Source organism: Quercus lobata, chromosome 10, assembly GCF_001633185.2.
Source record: "Quercus lobata isolate SW786 chromosome 10, ValleyOak3.0 Primary Assembly, whole genome shotgun sequence".
NCBI classification, from domain to species: Eukaryota; Viridiplantae; Streptophyta; class Magnoliopsida; order Fagales; family Fagaceae; genus Quercus; species Quercus lobata.
The window spans coordinates 16,975,684-16,996,252 of NC_044913.1; the positions used below are offsets into that span (position 1 = coordinate 16,975,684).

At 31.4% G+C, this 20,569-nt stretch overlaps 2 protein-coding genes across 3 annotated transcripts; both read left to right on the top strand.

Moving 5' to 3' along the window:
• Positions 1-4,885: 4,885 nt before the first annotated feature.
• Positions 4,886-6,003, top strand: LOC115965534 (mini zinc finger protein 3-like). Its single transcript, XM_031084781.1, has one exon. The coding sequence runs from the start codon at positions 5,625-5,627 to the stop codon at positions 5,910-5,912; it is 288 nt and encodes a 95-aa protein (XP_030940641.1). The 5' UTR covers positions 4,886-5,624; the 3' UTR covers positions 5,913-6,003.
• Positions 6,004-16,951: 10,948 nt separating this feature from the next.
• Positions 16,952-18,081, top strand: LOC115964128 (gibberellin-regulated protein 6). 2 transcript variants are annotated; one of them, XM_031083463.1, is made up of 5 exons: positions 16,952-17,117; positions 17,251-17,286; positions 17,408-17,441; positions 17,584-17,801; positions 17,832-18,081. In XM_031083463.1, the coding sequence occupies exons 1-4, from the start codon at positions 17,049-17,051 to the stop codon at positions 17,763-17,765; spliced, it is 321 nt and encodes a 106-aa protein (XP_030939323.1). In that variant the 5' UTR covers positions 16,952-17,048; the 3' UTR covers positions 17,766-17,801; positions 17,832-18,081. The 2 variants fall into 2 exon arrangements, with proteins under 2 accessions (XP_030939323.1, XP_030939322.1); XM_031083462.1 differs by having other exon boundaries at positions 16,954-17,117; positions 17,584-18,076.
• Positions 18,082-20,569: the final 2,488 nt, after the last annotated feature.

Below are 20,569 nucleotides of genomic sequence, written 5' to 3' on the forward strand. Positions count from 1 at the left end.
ATCCTTCCACTGTTATATCATATGCGCTTGTTTCAAGTATATTGGACATAAGTTGGGAAAAAGAATCTTTAAAATATAATCAAAATATATGATAAAATTTTAATGATTTATCTATTATTCTAACATGAATTATTTTTTTAAAAAAACTTTATGTTAGTTATACTCTTTAATTGATAAAAAAAAAATATTGAAAATGTCATACGCGTTGAGGATGCGGTTTAATCTTCTTACACTAGACCAAAAATTAAAAAGAACTAGCCGAGCCAATATTAAAAATTTAAGCTTGTTCATTTGATTTTATTTCCAACACAAGCCGAGGTTGAACTCATTACCAAACAAGATTACACGTTCAAGTTTAGTTTATTTACTTGTCGAGCAAACTCGAGCTTGTTCACTAGCTATTTGATTAACTTATTCTTTTCCAATATATTGTAAAATCATGATTAAAATGTTTTACCCCTTCAAAAATCTATGAATTTTTACTACAAATGAATTGTTTATGTTTTGAATAAATTACAAATAATAATTTTATATTATATGAACCAATATACAAACTTATACAACCCAATTTTAAGTTTATATAAATATATTTTTTGACATTTATACATATAAATATATAGTTGATTCAAGCCCTCAAGTTAGTGAGCTTGTTCACGAACACATTATTATGTTTGAGCTTAGCTCATTTAATAATTAAGACTAAAGTTGGGCTTGAATTTGGCTTGTAACAAACAAACATAAACAAATTTTTCCTCAAGTCGAGTTCAAATTGTTCATAAACAATTTGATTTATTTATAGTCCTAGCAGTTCCCCCTTCCCCTTGTGATAGAATAAAATATTGAAATTTTTTCTAAGTTTTTTAGATGTCGACTTAATTGTCCTTTATGGTCAAGCCATACAAACATTATAAGTGTTCATTTGGATTAGTTTTAGTAGCTTGAAAACATACTTTTTGGGGGGAGGAAAAAAAACAAACAAACAGCAATTTCAAAAGGCAGTAGTGACAAGTAGTAATGAAGAAAGATTGCTCAGGCAGAAAGCTCTAGTACATCATCTTCAATATATAGTTTAAACTGTATGGTACACAAAGTGCCAAAAGAATCATGTAGCAAATATTGGAAGCTATGATGTGAGTGGAACTTATTAGAATAAAACAAAGAATAGGACATAAGATTTCCTAGAAAAAACGCTATCTAACCATAGAAGAAAATGGGCTGGACAAGGAACAGTAATATATTGCATAAAAAAATGAGTTATTTAACTCTCTCATCAATGTCAAGAATAAAAATCATTACATGCAGTAATGGTGAATAAGATATATTGGTTAACGCAATCTATAAGCGATATGAAAATTCTCGGATCACATCTTTCAATTTCTTGAGACTAACAAAACAAAAAGAACAATCAAAGCAAGCAACCACATTTTTTAGCCCGAGTCATGGATCTACGTCAACCAACCAAATTTATCATAATTTATAGTAGTACTCAAGTGTGTACTATCTAATATATTGGTGACCCACCTCCAGATCCTATTGACTTAGAATATGAAGAGTCTAGCATGTAATCAAAGCAACACATATTTATTTTTAGAGATTACTAATTACCGATACTGACATCTTGTTTGCTAGTCCTACTTTCTGTGTATAAATGTGTAAAATTGAGTCATTTTTCTATTTTGCATTGTTTGAAGCAAATGTTTTGATAATGACATAGATAATAAAATGCACATTGTGCTAATAATTAAATATATAAAAGTGTAGAAGCATGCAACTGAAATCTTATTAAGAATACCAATCAGTTATTTTCTTTACTTTTTTTTTAATCTATTATTGGTAAGCATATTTGGTTCTTCCATGCCAAGACTACACAAGCATATAACCCTATTTGGCTTAGCTATTTAATTAGTTTATCTACATGTAAATTAATTGTACGCAATATAGGAATAGTAACATTAATTAATAACCATAAAAATAATCAATGTTGATTTTTATGGTTGGCAACTTGCAACCACAAGTTTGCTTTCCTTCAAGATATTTTTATATGTCTATATGTCCTTTAAAAGTTTGTTAAACCTCCTAATAAAATGACATCGCAAGCCTTAAGGATCATTTGCCTAATGATTAGGGGCAAATGTCCTAATGGTTAATCAAGTAATGGTTAGATGTGCATCCTTTTTCTTTTTTGTTAAAATTTTTTCAAGTCGTATTGGATTTTCTTAAAAAAAGAAAACAAGGGCCTAAAAATTTAGACAAACATTATTAATTAAGGGGTGTTAGCTGAGTACCAAGTCCAAATCAGATTTTAATTTTTCAACCAACTCAAATTTAATCTAACACCCAATCAAGAAATTATTCTATAGTTCCTCAAAAAAAAGAAATTATTCTATATATATATAGATGATGTACTACTCTTTCTACACATAAAGATGGATGCTATATGTGAGATTCACATGTAAAGTCCACATTTTTGTCAGAAGAAGGTATATTATACAGAGCACATTAATAATTTCAACATCCTAATTGGAACATGCAAGACATTATTTAATACAAATACATTATAATGAATTTTGTTGCTTGGGATAATTACTAAAAAGTTCACATGTACAAACAATCAAAGTCTTCTTCCTATGAAGAGCCATTAATCTATAACCGAACGAAAGAGTCGTCCAAAGTTTAAACCTCATCATCTAAAAGAAAATTGAATATATATATATATATATATATATATGTATGTATGTATGTATGTATGTATGTATAAGTGGAAGGTGTTGTTAACCTAGTCTATAAAGTCTTTTAAATTTTGGGTGTCAAAAAATTTAGATTTGTAATTGCCCTAATTTTCTTTCAATCATCTTGTTCATTGATGTTCTTAGGGTTTTAGAGACCTCGATTTATTTCTGCTTAGATATTTGAGAAGTCCCCCTAGACGAAAGAATAAGACAACATTTTTTTAATGAAAAAAAAAAGAAATAAAGAAGGAGAAGAAACAAATGACATATAAGCTTGATTAATGAGTCACCAACAAATTCTATCAATTAATGAGTTGAAATTGAATATATTCCAGCACAGTTACAAAACAATCTTTAGGGGATAAAAGCTATGAAATTCCACTCTAGCTTTCGATTGAGTGAAAGGCCAACTTGTTCAAATGCAGTTGTTAACAAAAAAATAGAAAAAATAAAATAAAACCCCATATCCATATGGGTTAATCCACATAACACATAAGCTTGACTCAAACAATGATCATAAAGATAGGGGAAAAAAAAGGCGTGTGTGTGATCCAAAATTCATAAATCTATTTTAAAAATGTGAAATTCAAATAATTAATGTAGCATGGTCCAAGGTTTTTTTTTTCAATACTTTCAACGAAATTGGGGGTGATTGGATTGTTTCAAGAAGTTTCTAGGACTTCTGCAAGATTTCTATGAAAAATAGAGGCAATCTAGTAATTTATTTGTTTTGGAATTAGTCTAGCAAGATTGGAGGTAGTGTTCGTAATCTAGTAATTTTGGTGGTAGTTATAATTGATATAGTCCCTTTGAGGGTTTCAAGGATTTTGTGTTGGGTTGAAATTGATCTCGATTAAATTAGGGTATTCTAGAGATTTTAATGATCTCAAGGCTATTTTGATCATTTTGGCTCGATTTAGAGTTAATTTAATGATTTTACAGATTTTAGGGACATTTTGATTATTTTGGCATGATTTTGGGTTAATTTGGTGGTTTTTGTGATCCTAGGAGCATTTTGATCATTTTGGTGGAGTTTTGGGTTAATTTGATGATTTAAATAATATTAGGGGCATTTCGATGAAGTTTGGGGTTTATAGTGATTTTGGTGATTCCAATCGGTGCGCGCCGGGGGGAGGGCTTAGGAATATTTGGTAAAATGTAAGTAGTGTTTTGGGGCATTTTGGTAATTCTGAAGGTTTTTAATGACTTTTTACATGATTTCCAAAAATTATGGATTGTTTGGTAATTTCTAGAAGTTTTTTTTGGGGGGGGGGGGGGGGGGGGGTCATTGTGATAATTTCAAAAAATTGGGTCAAGGTTCTTGAACCGATGGCCTTTTAATGGATGTGGTATTAATGTATTATGTGTAACTTATATGCAATATCTTCTATTCTTCTATGAGAAGAGAATAAATCATGAGAAATTTTTTTCACATGTGAGGATTTGTCTATAAATATGTGATATTCATGTCGTATAAAAAAAAAAATGTTATATATAACCACGAACCATTACACAAAATAATAAATCTATTTTGATGCAAAAACTATTTTATGAAACCATCTCATAAGAGTCCTCTCTCGTGCCATGTGTGAATTCCATGCATGTAAGTTTCACAAAAAAAAAAATGTCTTATGAGACACCTTTTCTTCTTCTTTTTTTTACGAGTGTTAGGCAGCAGGATTGGGTTGGACTTAGACTCACTGAACCCAAGTCCATTGAAACCAAATGGGTAGGGTTTGTTAACTGTGACGGATCGGGTGAAACCCAACCTGTCCCTTTCATTTTCTATGATTCAATCAGCCACCTCCCCTGCCATTCTGGAACTCTCTCTCTCTCTCTCTCTCTCTCTCTTCAAAAGCATTATGGTCCTTTAGCTCTCATGACCACCGTAGGTATTGCCAACCATTGCCAGGAACACCACTAGTAGCCTCTCTATTTCTTTCTCTACCCTCCCCTCTATTCTCAACCTTCACAATTCTCCCTCACCATTCTTCTTCTTATCTCAATTGGGTCACCATTGGTTTTGCGTTGTCTTTAATAGTTTTGCTGATGACAGGTAAAAGCAACAAGGGAGCTCATTACTGTAAAATCTTTAAGAAAGGTCCAGCTCCAGCTTAATTGCTCGGGGTGCTTTGGCTTATCTGTGGGTGGGTTTGATGGGATGGGATTTTTGGGTGGATTTTGTGATTTCCTTTGTGTGTTTCATTCAGAGTTTTGTTTTGACAACTTCTGTGAATGATGGTTTCGCTGTTTTGTTGTTGGGTATGTGTAATAGTGATTGACCGTGCGGTATTTTTGATCGCTAGCTAGTGTTTTGGTGAGTTGGTTATGCATGAATAAAAGCTAAAAAGTTCTTAGCATTTGGTCATGAACTTCATCCAATTCTTCTCTAAAATATTTATCAATTTTCTATACAAAGTTTCTTTGGTAATTAGACAAAATTAGACAAGAGTTGGTGTAACAGTTGCTAGGGCCACAAAGACCTGTCTTTTAAGTATAAGTTTGGACCCACAGAAACCTGCCTTTTGTTGAGAGAATAATGGAAGCACTGTGTTGGTGACGTGGTACACCTTATTGTTCTACAAAATAAAATTTTCAGGTCAATACATGCCATCTTTGTGAAACCCATAGGTCTTGAAAAGAAAAAAATTGTTAAAAATAGCCTGAGCATGACCTCATTCCAAGTTCTAGTGGTATACCACTCAGCCATATAAATATACCATCTAGGGTTAGGGTTAGGTACCCAAAAAAAGGCTAACATTTTCTCCTACTTATCATCTAGTTTGGATGAATAAAGTGGAAACCCAAAAAAAAAAAAATTCAGGCACCCATTTCCACTATTTATAAAGATCAAATAATTGGGTTTCCTAAATTGATCAGCTAGGGTTTTGGAGGATGAAGAAACGGCAAGTAGTAATGAAGAAAGATTGCATAGGAGGGAAAAACTCTACCACATCATCTTCAATGGTAAGAACTGTGAGGTATGTTGAGTGCCAAAAGAATCATGCGGCAAATATTGGTGGCTATGCTGTGGATGGGTGCAGAGAGTTCATGGCAAGTGGAGATGAAGGGACAAATGGTGCGCTTCTGTGTGCTGCTTGTGGTTGCCACCGGAATTTCCATAGAAGAGAAGTGGAAACTGAGGTAGTTTGTGAGTATTCACCACCTACTTTCAATGATTAGATAACTATATATAGAGATATAATAGCCCTTTTGTATGTGTGAATAGCTAGAAGGTGTTTTGTGTGATTTTATCATTTTAATTATTATAATAGAACAAATTGTTGTTGCAAATCCTCATCAACAGATCATATGACTCTTTTGTCAGAGAAAATCAAACTTTTTAAGTATTGTATTATATATAATTTGATGGGTAAGATATCAATTGAGAAATCAAACTACAAGTACTTCATTCTTCAGGGGAATATAGTTTCTTTTCATTTTTTTTTCTTTTATCATCTTAGCCCAACTCCTACTCTAAGAAAAGCGAAAAGGAAAAAGAAGGATAAGAATGTAGCCAAATTTTGTTTGTTATATTAGAAGGAAGATGAAAACTTTGAGATTTGTTTGTATTGGTACAAAAGTATACATGTGAAGAATAAAAGGAAAGAGATGGAGATATCCATTTTTGGCTATATTAAATTTGTTAAAGTTAGCTATTCCACCCAAAATATAGTCTCTAAAATTATAGATGTACAATTTCCAAATTAAATATGGTTCTTTATTCTTTAGCGTCTGATGCATGAATTGTCAATTTTTTTCCCTCTTTATTATATTATTATTTTTTTGTTTTTTAAGTTGTCTAATAATGAGTACCATTGGTTTTTTATATGCAACTAAGGAAGATGAAACACGAATAGACAGAAAAGGAGGAACTTCAACCGATATAAACTAACTTATGTCAGCCAATAATTCATTTCACCAAAACAAAGTCCTTTATAGCAAATGGAATTTTCTTCATCTTATCAAAGCAAATAATTCTGAGTAGCTAGCTTACATATCAGGCATGGGACCCTAAGTTAATAAGACAGTTCAATATCCTTCTTTACTCCATTTAATTTTCCTTCGTGATATTATCTCAATTTAAGTTCTAAGAGAAATGCAGTGATGAAAACTGGGATACTCAGTTATGTCTAGCAAACTTGAATGAAACACTCTATCGGTGAGTTTTAATTGTTTCTAGAAGCCAAAAAATTGTGAGAATTCCTCTTTCTTGATTGAAGATGGTTTCTCTTTGCAACAATCATTTGGTATTTGGAATATAATATCCAGGAAGGCCCACTTGCCCAATCATGCTATGGCTATATTTTTATTTAATATATAGCATTACTCAATAAGGCAACTATATATGCGCACGCAGCAAATTTTTTAATGTTGTAGAAGTGACCCAGTTTTTTTTTTTTTTTTTTTTTTTTTTTTTTTTTTTTTTTTTTGTTTTAGTGGTGAGTGGAACTTATCAGAAAGATAAAGAATAAGATAGAAGATTTCATATAGAATATTGTACCACTATTAAATTAGTTCAAAGTGAAGTTGTGCCTAATGTATATTCCTTCAGAACAATAAAGGATATTTTCATTTTGAGATCCATATATCCACAAAGATAAACTTTCACTAATAAAGCAAAAGAAAGTGGTAAGACAGTCAGTCATTGAAAAGACTGGTTTTCTCCTATGGAATTCATAATCTTACAGTACTACCCAACTAGAGAAGAAAGTGGTTTGGACAAGGAACAGTAATCTATTGCATCAAAGAATTAACTCGCTCATCAATGTCGGGGATAGAATCATTACATGCAATAATGTTGAGTAGATATATTGGTTGACCTAGCCAATATGAACTATGAAGTTTTTCAAATCACATCTTTTAATTTCTTAATTCTATCCAAACTATAAGAAACATCATCATCTTCTTCTTCTTCTTCTTCTTCTTGGTTTTTTCCTTTTCCATTTTTTTTTTCCTGGGCTATGGGTACTTGGGTAGTTGATTTAAGTCAACCAACCAAATTAATCACAATTTATTTACTCATTGTTGTACTATCTAAATATATTGTTGACCCACCTCTTCATCCTATTGACAAAGAGTAAGAAATGCTCGGTATGTAATTAAAGCTGCACATGTCTGTTTTTAGAGATTACTAGCAAGCATTACTGCCTTCTTGTCTGTTGTTCCTTCTATTACATTAATATGAATGTGACTTACTTATTTTCTCCCTTTCTTTCTTTCTCTTTACTGTTGAGTTCCTTTGAGAATATCAAATTCAAAGCAAAGTACATGGTCAGCAGCTTTTGGTTCTTCCATGACTGTGCAAACATAAGACACTCTGTGGCTTAGTTAGTTAATTAATCAGTTTGTCTACATGTAAATTGAGCATACCAGAATATTCACGCTAATAGCCATAATCTTGTTTTTTTTAATAGTCATCAACTTTGTAGCCGCTAGTTTTCTTTCCCTCCAAATATTGCCATATATGTGTATATGTTCCATGGGCAATGGTTGTTACAAATAGCACACACTGTGTGTTACTGTGTTTCAATAACTAAAAACGTGAGTTAGTATTTTCAGTTTATGAAAATACATAATATTGTGTGTAATAGAATTTACCCTCTGTTTCATTGTTCCTTAAAAGTTAAAACTTTGTGTGAGTCTCCTGTATTATACTTTACATTATACAAATCTAAAGGATTATATGCCCAATATTGGATGAGGGGTAAACATTCTGCTAGGTAACCAAGTAATGGCTAGACTTGGCTCCATTTCTTGTAAAAGTTTTGCAGGGTATATTGGATTTTCTAAACACCAAGGGCCTAAAGATTTAGATTAATATCATTAATTAAGGAGTGTTAGTTGAGTTTGAAGTCAGAATAAGATTTGAATTTTCCAACCAATTTCACTTTAGTCTGACCCTCAATCAAGAAAGTATTCTACTTGGTGTATTACATCTCTCCTCTTATATAAACGTGAGTCTCATGTATAGTGGGAGGAAGATGTAATATACCAAATGCACTGAACAATTTCATGATTTGGAAATTGAGTAATTCTCATTTAAAATGTAAGATATTATTTAATACTAATACATTATAATCAATTTCTAAATTAGTTTGACTAAAAAGCTTATGAATGATCAAATGTACAAGCAAACATATATAGTCTTTTTCTTCTGAATAATCATTAATCTAAAACCAAATAAAAGAGTAGCAAAAGGTTCAAATCTCACCATCTAAAATAAAAATAAAAAAATAAAAGAAGAAGGAGGTGTTGTAAACCTAGATATGTTGTAGGCCCAACTTTCTTTCATCCATCTAAATTCGGATTTTAGTCATGCTATGGTTTAGATTCCTCTATTTGTTTCTCTTAGCCAGATGATGAGAGGTCTCCTGAAAGAAAAAAATAAGACAACAAGTTTTTAAAAAATAAAAATAAATAAATAAAAGAAAAGGTGGGGGGAAAAAAGCAAGAGAGAGAGAGAGAGAGAGAGAGAGAGAGAACAAGAGGAAGTAGTAGCCCACAAAATTAAAGAAAAAAAAGGACAACAACTGGACCAGTCTAATCTTTTAAAATCCAAGAATACACATATATGTAGGTCGGCCCAATATGCCTTTAATCCTCCTTGTTCTCTAATGTTGGCTTCGTAGGACCGCAAGCCACGTTTTGTTTGTGTTATACTGTTTTGGCTGAGGGGGGGGGTGCCCCCCCTTCTAGCTTGAGAATGAAGGAAAACAACAAGAAGAAGAAGTGAAGAACCACATGACTCATAACTAAAGCCAATGCATCACCAAAAGCTTCTATCAATTTATGGGTGAAAAGGTGAATGTGTTTCAAACAATCTTTTATAAGGAGATGATTAATTAAAGAGGTGTGGAATTAAGGGAAAGGTGAAATTGACAACTTGTTTGTTAAAAAAATAAAATGAAAATTTCCTGATAGGGTAAGAGGTAAGAGGTATAGGTAGAACTTCATTGTCTATGGAGAATTTTGTTAAAGAAAACGGTATTGTGATTTCAACATCAAAAGAAAGATTGTTTTGAACACGACACCGCCCCCTCTCACTGTGGAGGGTTAGTTGGAACTTGGAAAAGTAATAATTCCAATAAAAAAATCTGGGTCCAATTATTGCTGTGCTGTACAAGAAGTCCATAATAGAATTATGTCCTTGCAATGTTACGTCTTACCAAAACCAGATACACCAAAATTACAGCCTGCATGTAACATCATCAACATGTGAGTAAGTGCATGTGGATGTACTTTGGGACTGTCCTAGGCCACAGCCCACTTTTAGAGTGACTTTCTTTTTTCTTTTTCTTTTTTACTTCACTCTCACTAGCTGGTACTGACATGCCTCAGTTCAGTTTGAGTGGTCTCATTCTCAAGTTTGAATTATAGGCTATAGCTCATAGGTTAATCATTTTCATTAGGTCAGAATAATGCTGAATAAGAAAGAAGCACATTGCAATATTCTTACCTAAATGTCAGAAACAAGTCTAGCAAAAACAATATAGATGCACATGTATATGTACCTAAATCTCAAAAACAGATCTTGAGTCCGTTTGTTTAAGTTGTTGCAAAAACCTTTTAAAAAGGTGTCTGTAAAAAATCTAGACTCCTTGCATATTTGAAACGGCATTTTACACATTTTTAAAAATTCAAATTAATTTTAAAATGATTGTTTAAATTGCACAAACACCTAAACAAATGCACCCTTAATTTGTAAAGCTACATTCACTAAAAGAAGCATATTGCATTCTTACCTAAATGTCATAAACAAGTTTAGCAAAAATAAAATACCCATATAGTAGACAGATCTTGAGCCTGTTTGTTTAAGCTGTTGCATAAACTTTTAAAATGAGTGTTTGTAAAAAATAAATAAAAAAAATAAAAAAACCTAAACTCCTTGTCCATTTGAAACGGCATTTTACATATTTTTAAAAATTCAAATCGATTTAAAAATGCGTGTTTAAATTGCACAAACACCTAAACAAACGCACCCTTAATTTGTAAAACTACATTCACTAAAAGAAGTATATTGCATTCTTACCTAAATATCATAAACATGTTTAGAGATACATCTTGACCCCATATGTTTAAGTTATTTCAAAAACCTTTAAAATGCGCATTTGTAAAAAAATTATAGACTGCCCTACATATTTGAAACCACATTTTATGTGTCTTTAAAAATGCGTATAAGGCTGCACAAACACCTAAACAAAGTAACCCTTATTTTGTAAATCTCATTCACTGTCCCCGATAGAGAAATTGTCATTTGTATTAATTCTACATGATCAACCAACAGGAACCAAGTACCAATGGCAGCATTAAGAAAATGAATTCTAAATTGGAAAATGATTTACCTCCTTTCATGCTTTGCCTGTATTTTGAAACGCAAACATCTCTGAAGAAATGACGTCTACACAAAGCAAAGGTGCTTCAGTTAGAATTTAGAAATGTAAGGACTGGAATTGGAGTTAAAAGCAACAGAGAATTTTTAGATGAATTTATGTTTCTCATAGCACGGCGCTGAATGATGTTGTAAAGATCTATGGGCTTGCTGTAGATTGAGGCTCTCTTTTTTTTTTTTTTTAGAGAATTGAGCAATAAAATATCTCGTAAACAGCACGTTTTGTCTCAAATTTTTGTTCCTATGACCATAAATTAGTAAATAAAATTTATTTTTTAATTTATAAATTAATTATTTAGATAATGATATTAAAAAAATTAAATAGAGAAAAAAAATAGAATATATTACCTCGTTTTGTCCTTCAACTTTATATTGTAGCATGAAATATTAGTTGTCACCCTCAATCTTATTGAATTAACGATGACACATAATATTTCATTCTATGATATATGTTAAAGGACAAACGATGTAATATCTCTTAATTGTTTTCTCTATTTTATGGGCAAATTAATAAAGTTTTTGTGAAAGGACAAAATTTGGCAACAAGGTTAGTTATAGCTTAAGGTTACAACTTTACTCAATATCTTTTTATTTATGTGAACTTTGACAAATTCACCATTGGATTATATTTTTTTTCTTAAATCTTTCATGCTTGTAAAATTTTCAGAAGATCAAAAATTATAATTATATCATCAATCAAATGTTTAAATTTCATGTTTTTTTAGTTTAAAATTAGGCATAAAAAATAAGTTTTGAATCGAATGGTAAATAATATCAAATTGATACAAATTTTGACATGTGTATTAAAAATATAAAAAACATGCAATTCAACAATTTAATTTTTAAAATATATAATAATGTTAATTTTTTGAGTAAAAGTTATAGTTTTAAGCTACAACCAAACCTGTAGTCAAACTTTGTCTTTTGTGAAATATCAATTATTTAAATCATTATTTTGTAAATTATGAAATTCATTTTTCTATTAATTATTTATATTCATAAGAACAACTAGGTGTACTTAAAATTTTGGCCCCCTCAAATTACGGTTGTCACAATCATAATTCTATTTGATAAAATTAAAAGACATAATAAAATGCAAGATTTGGAGGATAACAACAAGAGAAAATAACTTTTTGACATCCTAAAAGACCTAAAACACAAGTGTCATGTTCCCCATCACTACAAAAAAGGCGGGCTATGATGAGGGAAAGATTAAATTCAAGACAAAACAATTCTTCTTCTTTTTTTCCCCATTTTTGATTTAATAACAATCTGATTCAGGTATGGCTAAGATGAATCATGGAAAATCATGTGAACAATGAGAAAAGGCCTAATTATCTAAGGCTTAGGGATTACTTACACACATGATCCCTTGCATATGAGTTTGAGTGATAGACCTTCCTTGTTGATGGCTTGATCACCCGAGCCTCACAATCACTGTAACGATTACCACCACCATTGTTACTCTCTTCATGGCATGGAGTAGTTGTGTTGCTATTGTTGTTGGATGTGTTTTGAAGTGTTTGTTTGCTGAAATTGAATGCTACAATATTGACTTGTAAGTGAGAAGATGGAAAAAAATAAAAATTAAAGGACCCCTTTTTGTTGAATGACTTTCTCCTGATTATGAAAAGTAATTTTTAGAGTTTTCAAGTCTTAGGGGTTGTGCCTTTTAGAGAATTGATCCTTATCTTTTGTCCCCAATATATATTTGTTGTTGATTTAGAGTAGACTGCCAATTGGCACTCTACAGGATGGTGAGAGCTTTTATCTTTCTTTCTTTTTCTTTTTCTTTTTCTTTTTTTTTTCTTTTTTTTGAGTTTTTATCTGATTTTGTTCCTTTAAAAAATATTTTTAAGAGATAACTCAAGTTTTAAAGTTTTGATAGTTTCTTTTAATGATTAGGTTAGCCCTTTTTAAGACTAATTTTCAAAATTGTTAAAATTATAAAACATTAATGGAAGGATGGATAAATGATTGTTTTAATAATTCAAGAAATTCTTTATTATCTAGTAGGATTATCCTGTGCTTGAATGTCCTTTTTTTTTCTTTTTTTTTTTTTTTAGAATACTAAATATTTTAACACACACACGGAGAGAGGGAAAAATGTCTTAAAAAAACTAACAGTGATGTTACTGGTATATATTCAAAAGGACCATTATTATTTTTTGTTTGGATTAGTGGGAATTAAATTTTTTATTGAATTTAAAAAATCATTTGAGAACCAATCAAAATTAACCAAGTTCAAGCATGCTCATTTTAATACCATCTTATGACCAATGAAAATTTTAAATCCCTAGGTCAATTTTGGAATTTTCAGAATGAGTAAATTAATATTTTGCCAATGGGTACTAATTTGCTCAAAAATGAAATTTTGTAAGGTTAGGAAATGGTCTACACACTCTTTGTAATCTTTTTCCTTATAATGCATACCTTTGGTGGATTAGGTTCCTGGTTTTTCTAATTTTGGGGGCTTTTGTCTCTTATGTTATGTGTGACTTTTATTTTGGTAATATAATGTGTGATTGTTTCTCCAGCTAACTTCTTAGCATTTGTTATGCAATTATCACATGCTTGCTATTTAACTTTATTGAAGATCCAAAACAATTTGAAGGCCCATCTCAATGGTCCATACAACCCATCATTGGTGACACTATTTTGTACAGTAATCCTTTCTTTGTCTTTTTCTTTTTCTTTTTCTTTTTCATTTTTTACCGTAATAGTTTTAGCAGCTACAATGTTAATTCTGTGTACAGAGAATCAAATAGAGCTTCTTATATTCTTAGGAATGGGCTTATTTTTGTAATAACTCACTTCTCAGATTTTTTCTTTTTCTGCTATAAGTAGACTTCAAATTCAAAGAAAAGAACAAACAACTTACAAAAGGAAGGAATCAGTCTCATCTCTATCTTAGAACCCAAGACAAAAATTTGATAAGGAAGAAATGTGGATAAATTCCTTTATGTCAATTCAAAAGTGCCCTTTAGTTACATTATGGGCCATAAAATTAGCCTCCTTAAATGTATGATTTACAAACCATTCTGGGAAGAAATTCAAAATTAATTTTGTTTCATCTGTAATACGTTGATCGACCAATGAGAGAAGGAAAAGTCTTTCAGTAGCGGTAGAATCACATTTAAAGCAACTCATTCTCAAATTACATGTTTGCACCCTAATTGTAATGCTTTTGATGCTACTAGCTTGGCCGCTTTTAGTAGAACTTGGTCTTGTATGTCAGCACTGTCCATGCAAAGATTATCGGACGGCAAACTGTGCTACTCCACCTCAATTTTAATTGGTGATGAGGAAAATGTACTTTTTTTTTTTTTTTATGGTACTTGACATCGTACCTTAAGAGTTTATTTTTAAAGCGGTTTTAAAGAGTCAAATTATGGTCCCTCCAACAATCGCCCCCTCACAATAATGCTCCTATGACTTGAACTCATGATCTTAGCTTTGAAACTATTTGTTGGATCGTGAATTATGTCATTCCACCTCAAAATCAATTGGTAATAAAGAAAACATATTCAAATCTTTTATGACATTCGACAATATACCCCAGAAGCCTATTTTTAAAGCAATTATAGAGAGTCAAATTGTTGTCTTCCCCCAAAAAAGATCTCTCTTTTTTTGGTTGCTACCTACGGTAGCTAGACATGTCTTCTTCTATCTAATGGATTACATCAAAATCCATTTTCACAAAAGCAACATTCATATGCAAGGGGGTCATGAGTTACTTCTATGGTCTTCCGTACTTGCACAATCACTAGATTCAGAATGATCACTGTACGTTTTAATAATTTATCTACCTAAAAGTATAAGATTAAGCACTTCACCCTCAGTTCAGTTCGTCTCATAATGAGATTCCTTGTCATCTATATTAGATCGCAAAACATATCCACAAAAATAATAGAAAGCTCACATGGTCATGGCCCTTCCCTCTCCTCTCAATTCAACAAAAAGATATTCATTCAGCCGAAATTGTAGGCATGAATTCTCTGTTGTCCACACACTAACAATGTTTTTTTGTACATTTGTTGAAGCACACAAACCCTATCAATCACTTATGATAATAAATATAGAGAGGGGAAAGAAAAGGCCCACCGCCCACCATAAACTCAGATACAAAGAGCCCAAAGCTCGTGATGGGAAACACAAAATAGACATTGGACAAAGGGAGATGGGTTTACAGCGCAAGGTGCGCAGTGCTGTCGTTTTGGCGCAATTACTTTAGGTCATGTGCTTGGTTCAGTTAGGTGCACATGGATGATGAACAATCCATGGTCCCCCAATCAATTATTAGATCCCCAATCAATTATTTTTCCTTAGCCCTAATCTCCTACTTTCCTTGTACATACAGCTCTTCTACTCAGGCTACCTAAGATCTTGCCACGTCACTCTACCGAGTTTCTATATGGTTGATTTCCTGTCCACGTATGACATTTTGCTTATTTGGTGATTGATGGAGTGAGATTTTGTGTGCACTCAATTGTAGAGTAGAGTAATCAGTTTCTTATATGAATTAATGCTGGACGTTGAAGACTTTTTGGAACTATGATTAATGTGATCTGATTTGTGGATTAGTGGGGCCCCACTCCATAACTATTAAAACTAACTTACCCATGTTATAGACAACAGTGCACTGGCTATTTCTATTACAGTTATACCCTTTTAATAAGTTTATTAACATTTTGTTGATTTGATTTAGATCACAATTAGTTAGATTTTATTCCAATATTAATTGTTAATTTGATATAATCATCCTTCGGTGATATCACAAATCCTTACCCAAGAGTCAACTCTTTGTAATTCTAAGAGAAAAATGATATCATGTTAATTGTAAAAGTCCATAGTTGATGACACAAGAGATAATATAAATTACTTGTTTAATTTTGTTGTTTAAGATAATAAACTAAAGGTGCATTTGTATAAGCGGTTACAAAACAGTATTTTTAGTTTAAAACGAGTATTTGTAAAATAAATAAAAAATTATGAGGAGTTGTTATTGCAAAACATAATTTTCATTTTTTTTAAAACGCACTTTTAAACTCCCAAAATACCTAACTAAACTGACCTAACTTTGTAAAATAGTGTAAGTTTACTAAGGCATAATTTATTCAATTTGGTTTTTTTATTATTAACGTGGATGTGTTATGCATTTTTAAGGAACTACTAGACCTGGCAAATTCCAATTGAACCTCCCAATCCATTTAAATTCATTCAAAATAATATATATATATATATATATATATAAAACTTTTGTTAGTTTGCTTTCTTAACATGATTTCTTTTTTCTTTTCTTTTTTAGTGTCACTAGTTGGATCCGGGTTGATCCGAACTCAGCAAAGGATTTGACCAATTGGGTTTAAGTCCACATTATAAACAAATTGCATATATGTTGATGATTTTTATATCTAAATTGAGTAAATTCTAATGTACCATTTTCCACCTTTTGTGCATCGATATGATACACGGTGGTCATCGAACCTAAATATAACCAATAAAATCAAAGTAAAGCTCCCACATGCAATCATCAGGTCTAATCTAATAATGTACCAAACTTAGAATTAGGAATCAATAACTAATATAATAAGAAGGATATTTACAAATTATGGTGTTCTTTATTCTTTCCAACATTTTCGAATTAAGGCTAATAAAACCAGTAAAGGCACAAATCTCTAGTGCATTATTAGCTAATGGACATTTTGGGAATATACCCTAAACATAGATCAGCTAATGTCTTTTTCTAAGGCAAAATAATACTATAGTACCAGTAGATTAGATCGTGCAAATGTTGCAATATGTCAGAGTCCCTCTTCAACCAAGTCTATTTAAGGCCACGACTACTTTGCTCTGGGAACTAAGCCACACACCACACTACCTAGACCACTTGAACCAGCTCTCTCTCTCTTTTTTGCCTAGTACTTATGGCCATGGCTAAGCTTCTCTGCATTCTGCTTCTAGCTGTCCTTGGCATTTCCATGGTTGCAACCCAGGTGAGTTCCCATTCTACACAGTACACACTTTGAAAATGTGCCATGATTCTGGTCCTAGAATGAGAAAATTTCATAATATATACTATTCATAATCTGGTTGTAATTGTCTACCCCTTTTATTTCTCTTGTATAGGTCATGGCAAAAGAAGCTCAGTACCACCTTCAAAGTGTAAGTTTTTTCATCACTTTTGCATGATAATTCATTTGGGAAATTTTTGCAATTTCTTTTGTAAGTGATGGTTTTACTTTACATTGTACCATATTTTTGACAAAATATTTGTGTTCTTCAGGGGCAAAATGGACAAGGGAGTCTTAAGAGTTACCGTAAGTAATCACCGACAAAATGTTTTATGTTTACCCCTATATGTGGTCTTCTTTTAGCACTGTTAAGTGTAATTTTGCACTCAGTGATTTCTTTTCTGATTTTTTTTTTTTATTTTTAACCTTGTGTAAATTAAATAACCAGAATGCCCATCACAATGCTCAAGAAGATGTAGCCAGACACAGTACCACAAACCATGCATGTTCTACTGCCAAAAATGTTGTGCCAAGTGCCTGTGTGTTCCTCCTGGCTACTATGGAAACAAGGCTGTGTGCCCTTGCTACAACAACTGGAAGACCAAGAGTGGAGGCCCCAAATGCCCTTAAACTCTAACTTTTTAATTTATGTTCTTTATTCCCACCAAGAATTAGTACGAGTGTTTCTAAAAAAAAAAGAATTAGTACGAGTTTTATTGTTGGTTTTATTTATACTTTATAATCAGGTCATTAATTTATTGACCTAGTTATTCTCCCCCATGTGAAATTTATTTCACTGCTCCAAGGGGTTTTGTCATTTGTAAACCCCATGTGACTATGAGGGCAGCATGACCAAACTTAGTCAATGTACTTTTGTCCATTTCTTTCATGAATGAAATGTGCATTAATTTATCAATAATAATGAAAAATTATAGGTGGTTGATTCTCTTAAATGCATATGATGTAGGGGGAGAAAAGAATGTAAATGTTCAATTTTTTATTTTACAACTAATGGGGGAGGGGGATTAAAATCCAGCTTCTCGAGAAGCATTCGGCAATATCATTTAAAAACAAAAAATTTGGCTACAAAAAAGTAATGTTTCGGATGCATGTAACATTATACTCACAAAATGTGGATGAACCCACATATTACGAGTATGATATTGCATCATCTGAAACACTATATAATAAGAACTCCTTAACTCCAGGTTCAAAGATTAGTGAAAACTTAAATCTTCAAAAAAGTGTGTGGTTTGATGTTGGCTACATGCCTTCAATCAATAATCAATACTAATAAATATAGGGCAAAATGTAGGTTCATAACAAAACAACTATTTGGACATAGTACATTAGATTTTTCAATTAAATTCAAATATACGACTGCATTACCCAATGAAGCACAAATATACTTTCTTTTCCAAGAACAATTAAATTCAATATGATTATATATTTGAATTTAATTGAAAATCATAATTTAATGCACTTAAACAACTGTACCAAGGTTATATCCACAAATATAAACATCCACTCCTAAATGTTAGCTCTCAATGTATTTCTGCATAATGGACTGTTCTGATGTTGTACTTCAGTTTCTGGTTAATGAAATTACAAGTCTTTCGCTGAAAATAAAAAGTGAGAGAATCTTCTCTTTCTTTTTCTTTTTGGTCCATTGAAGACCCATTGGACTTTCTCAAACCCCTTCTCTGAGGTTCTATACTTGCTAAATACTGATGCATCAAGAAGATCAAATCACAACTTATTTTGGGCTGTGATGGGCCATTCAGGGACATTTAACTCATTAAGTACTACATATTCTTGATCACCATTCATAAGCCTAAATTAGATGATATGGTATGGGTAGTTTGACTAATAATATAAATGAAATAAGTGGGCTGGCTGGCCCATATTTCATTTGTTAAAGTAGCCCACAAACATTTCCCCCTTTTTTTTTCACCATTACTTGAAGCCCATTGTCTACCAAACAAAACAAAAAAAAAAGGCCCCATTAATTTATAATCTCTTCCAAGCGAAACTTTCTCGTGATCATTTTTTTTTTTTTTTTACTTTTATTAGTCTTTAGATGACTTTTCTCATGATCATGTTGACCAGCGATAATAAACTTTAAATGGAATTTTTTTTAAAATTAAAATATTAAATAATGTTAATAGAAAGAAGGGAAAATGTTCATGTACTTTCTTCCTTGTACTCCTATTATTTTCTCCAACCTCATACATTTTCAAAAGAAGTATAACTGGTCAATATCCTTTTTTTTCTCCTAATATGACCAATTTATCATAAAATAAAATCACTTATATTCTTTTTGATAAACAAATACACACACAAAAGAGAGAGAAATGAGTTCTAACACAAAGGCACATCAATTTATCATAAAATAAAATCACTTATATTCTTTTATAGTTGGGAAAATTATATTTTTAATCATCTATATATATATATATATATATATTAATAGGCAAAGTTAAGAGAAAATCTAATTAAATTCTAAATTTGAGTCTAATTTTGTGTCACATGTCTCATCTAATTTTTAAATTTATGTGTTAAGTGAACTATTAGGTGAAAAACTAGTATGTAGCCTCGTGCTACCGCACGGAAATGGATATATTATTAATTATGAGTTTATTTATGTTTAAAAAAACTCAGTTAAGTCTAAATTCATATTATTAACCAGAAAATTTCATTAACAAAACTTAGCAGTATATATATTTTACACAGAAAGATGAACCTTGGTGACAATGTTTATCCAAAAGATCCATTCACGCTTTTGAATCTTCCATCTCTATTGGTGATTGAAATTTTCACAACTTAATATAGTAAAAAAAAAAAAAAAAAAAAAAAAAAAAATCTTCAGAGTTATACTCATTTTGTAGTTTTACGATGGGTCATTTTGTAACATGATGGGCATTTGTGTGAAGAAAAAACCTCTGAAGTTCCATGGCTGATAAAAGAAATTCTCTCTAATCTCTTTTTATAGAGAGAGGGGTTTGTGCGTGTTTTTATTCATCCTTTATAGTTGTATTATCACGAAGCAAGTCCAATGGATTTAGATTGGTACTACCGATTCCCAAAGCATGAGTGTTTAATGTGTTATTAATTTCATCTCATTGGCTTCTGTACATGACAGCAAAATTAAAAATAATTAGATTGTACACGTGTATAGTAAAATTGGACTCCAATTTTAGATTCTAATTGAACAATTGGAATGATAATTTATGATAGTAACAACAATAGGAAAATTCAAATAAAATTTCAAATTAAATTGTAACAATCTGAATAAAAAATTCCAGTAGAAAGACAGGGTGGAGTGATCCACTCCAAGAAGGCGACCAAACTTGCATAAATATAGAATAATAAATCTCTCTCTGGAAAATTTACATTGTTCATAACATTTACCTTCACTAAACATTTTAAAAACA

Coding starts and splice junctions, on each gene's coding strand:
- LOC115965534 (XM_031084781.1), top strand. CDS start 5,625: ATGAAGAAACGGCAAGTAGTAATGAAGAAAGATTGCATAGGAGGGAAA.
- LOC115964128 (XM_031083463.1), top strand. CDS start 17,049: ATGGCCATGGCTAAGCTTCTCTGCATTCTGCTTCTAGCTGTCCTTGGC. Junction 17,287..17,407: donor CTCAGTACCACCTTCAAAGT/GTAAGTTTTTTC, acceptor TGTGTTCTTCAG/GGGCAAAATGGACAAGGGAG. Junction 17,442..17,583: donor AGGGAGTCTTAAGAGTTACC/GTAAGTAATCAC, acceptor TTAAATAACCAG/AATGCCCATCACAATGCTCA.